Here is a 2,250-nt window from a genome sequence, read left to right as displayed (position 1 = left end):
GACAAAAACAAGCAATGAGGAAAAGATTACCTATTTAATAAATAGCGTTGGGAAAACTGGCTAGCCATATGCAGAAAACTGAAACTGGACCCCTTCCTTACACCTTTTACAAAGATTAACTCAAGATGGATTAAAGACTTAAACGTAAGACCCAAAACAATAAAAATCCTAGAAGAAAACCAAGGCAATGCCATTCAGGACATAGGCATGGGCAAAAACTTCATGATTAAAACACCAAAAGCAATGGAAACAAAAGCCAAAATTGACAAATGAGATCTAATTAAACTAAAGTAGACAATTTTTAATACACAGTTAAAAATGGAGAATTCTGCTTTCCATTTTCATTGTAATTTAGTAAAATATCACATAAGACATTTTGATTCATAAGCTTCTAATTTCTCAATGTTATATTTTTGGACAGTAAAATTCTAGAAGTAATGCAAAGACATCTTATAAAACATAATGAAACAGCATCACACTGTGTTATATCTTTATTTTTATCTATTTTTGTATGAAAACTCCAACAAACTAAAGCTACAGACAGAAGGAAATTAAAAACATGGTGTAAGAACCTGACAAATGTATTGAGTGTTTAAAGCGTGGCTGTGCCAAAGTGTTGCAATCAATGCTTTCAAGTAGTCAAGGCACTGTTTTATTCAAATATATTCCATTTGGTAAGCAGTGTGAATAAAAGGGAAACCATTCTTTGTTTTGTATTTAACATTTTGCTTTAACGTTCCTTTTAAAAATAGTTATGTTCTCTTAATGATGTGACTGGTGAATTTTCTGTCTAGGAGGGTGCTATCATATTTGGGTGCTATATTTTGTGTCTAGGAAGGTATGTTATCATATTTGGAGGGGAAATGTATCCACTGGATGTATTCTTTTTTTTTTTTTTGATTACACACATATATTTAACAGTACAGTTTTACACAGAATGCTAAGAGCACTTTTCTTCATATTTTACAGAACGGCTTGAAACATACAGACTTTCCATTAGTAATCATACAATAGCACATCTGAATCTAATTCCTAAATAGATGATGCATTATAATTTTAGAATTTAAAGGCTTAATGGCAATAATCAGGGGAGGAAAAAGAGTAAGTTTATTTTACATAACTGACGGAAAAATAAATTCAAGAAATTGTAAATAGAATTTAATATGGTCTCATGCGCCCTGAAGGAGGTGGTGCCCGATTTGGAGGGGTAATTGCTATGTCCAAGTAATCTCCTATCTGGAACTTCTGCGACTGCAGGGTCATGGAATCATCAGTCCTCTTTCTGCCAGACATGGTGCTGCCAATCTCCTTAACTCGATAGCCGGGTCTTTTCACATCAGTAAAAACAATTGCAAAATTGAAGTGAGTGCCCTTCTTTCTAGCTTCTGGGTAGACTTCCTTTACTAAGCTTGTCAGTTCTTTCAAGGTTACATCCATTCAAGTGTAGATCTGCAACTCGCTGGACGGTACATTTCCCCGGGAGAACTCGTCCATTCGGTGGTGGCGGCCATTATTGGTGGTGAAGACCCGCAGCAACAGTGGGCATGTCTTCTCGCGGTCTATCGGTTTCTCTGGCTCCTTAATTTCCTCCTGGGTAACGCGCGACTCCACCGCCATCTTCCTCCTACGGCCCGCGAGACGCTCGCCCTGACCTCTGAACCCTGCAGCGAGCATGAGCACGAAGTTCACTGGATGTATTCTTATCACTAAGCCTATACTTCTTTTATATTGGAAACACACACACACGATAAATACACCTTCTGAATAATGAATGAATAAAGTAATTCAGAGGTTTTCATTTAAAAAAGAGAATTCGTAGTTACAAATTATCTTCAGTGTGTACAGGCTTCTGCAATCAAGTAACTGCAAGGCAAAACTGGCTCTAAAGCCTATGTTCTATGACAGCAGATTCTAGGCAACATGAGGCAAAGCTTCCGAATAGTAAGAGTGGTGAAAGTCTGTTTTAAGTATTCTGTTACTCCTGGGGATAAAAATATAGAAAGAAATGGAATGAAGGCTGATAGCATAATTTAGCTGTATTTACCTTGATGAGATTTTCCCAGGTCTCACTATGGACCATGACCCTCTCATTTACTTTACCACTGACAAATTCAGACTATAGATACAGACATAGTCTTCTCACAGAACTACTTGGTCTGTGTTTCCGGAAAGTGGTAACTCTCTCTGACTTAATAACTCCATAATAAATGCAATTTCAAATATCCCACATCCATGAACAAGAGAATTAGC

The 2,250-nt window shown here is 36.9% G+C and overlaps 2 protein-coding genes across 2 annotated transcripts; both read right to left on the bottom strand.

Moving 5' to 3' along the window:
* Positions 1 to 1,084: 1,084 nt before the first annotated feature.
* On the bottom strand, positions 1,085 to 1,487 carry LOC117065968 (histone deacetylase complex subunit SAP18-like). Its single transcript, XM_033181461.1, has one exon. It carries the CDS (start codon positions 1,435 to 1,437, stop codon positions 1,159 to 1,161), a length of 279 nt encoding a protein of 92 aa, XP_033037352.1. The 5' UTR covers positions 1,438 to 1,487; the 3' UTR covers positions 1,085 to 1,158.
* LOC117065969 (histone deacetylase complex subunit SAP18-like) lies at positions 1,085 to 1,679 on the bottom strand. Its single transcript, XM_033181462.1, has one exon. It carries the CDS (start codon positions 1,672 to 1,674, stop codon positions 1,438 to 1,440), a length of 237 nt encoding a protein of 78 aa, XP_033037353.1. The 5' UTR covers positions 1,675 to 1,679; the 3' UTR covers positions 1,085 to 1,437.
* Between the last annotated feature and the right edge of the window lie 571 nt (positions 1,680 to 2,250).

Source organism: Trachypithecus francoisi, unplaced genomic scaffold (genome assembly GCF_009764315.1).
Source record: "Trachypithecus francoisi isolate TF-2019V2 unplaced genomic scaffold, Tfra_2.0 Lachesis_group2, whole genome shotgun sequence".
Taxonomy (NCBI): domain Eukaryota; kingdom Metazoa; phylum Chordata; class Mammalia; order Primates; family Cercopithecidae; genus Trachypithecus; species Trachypithecus francoisi.
Note: the sequence above shows the minus strand (reverse complement) of the source record. Positions and strands in the feature narration are given on the sequence as shown.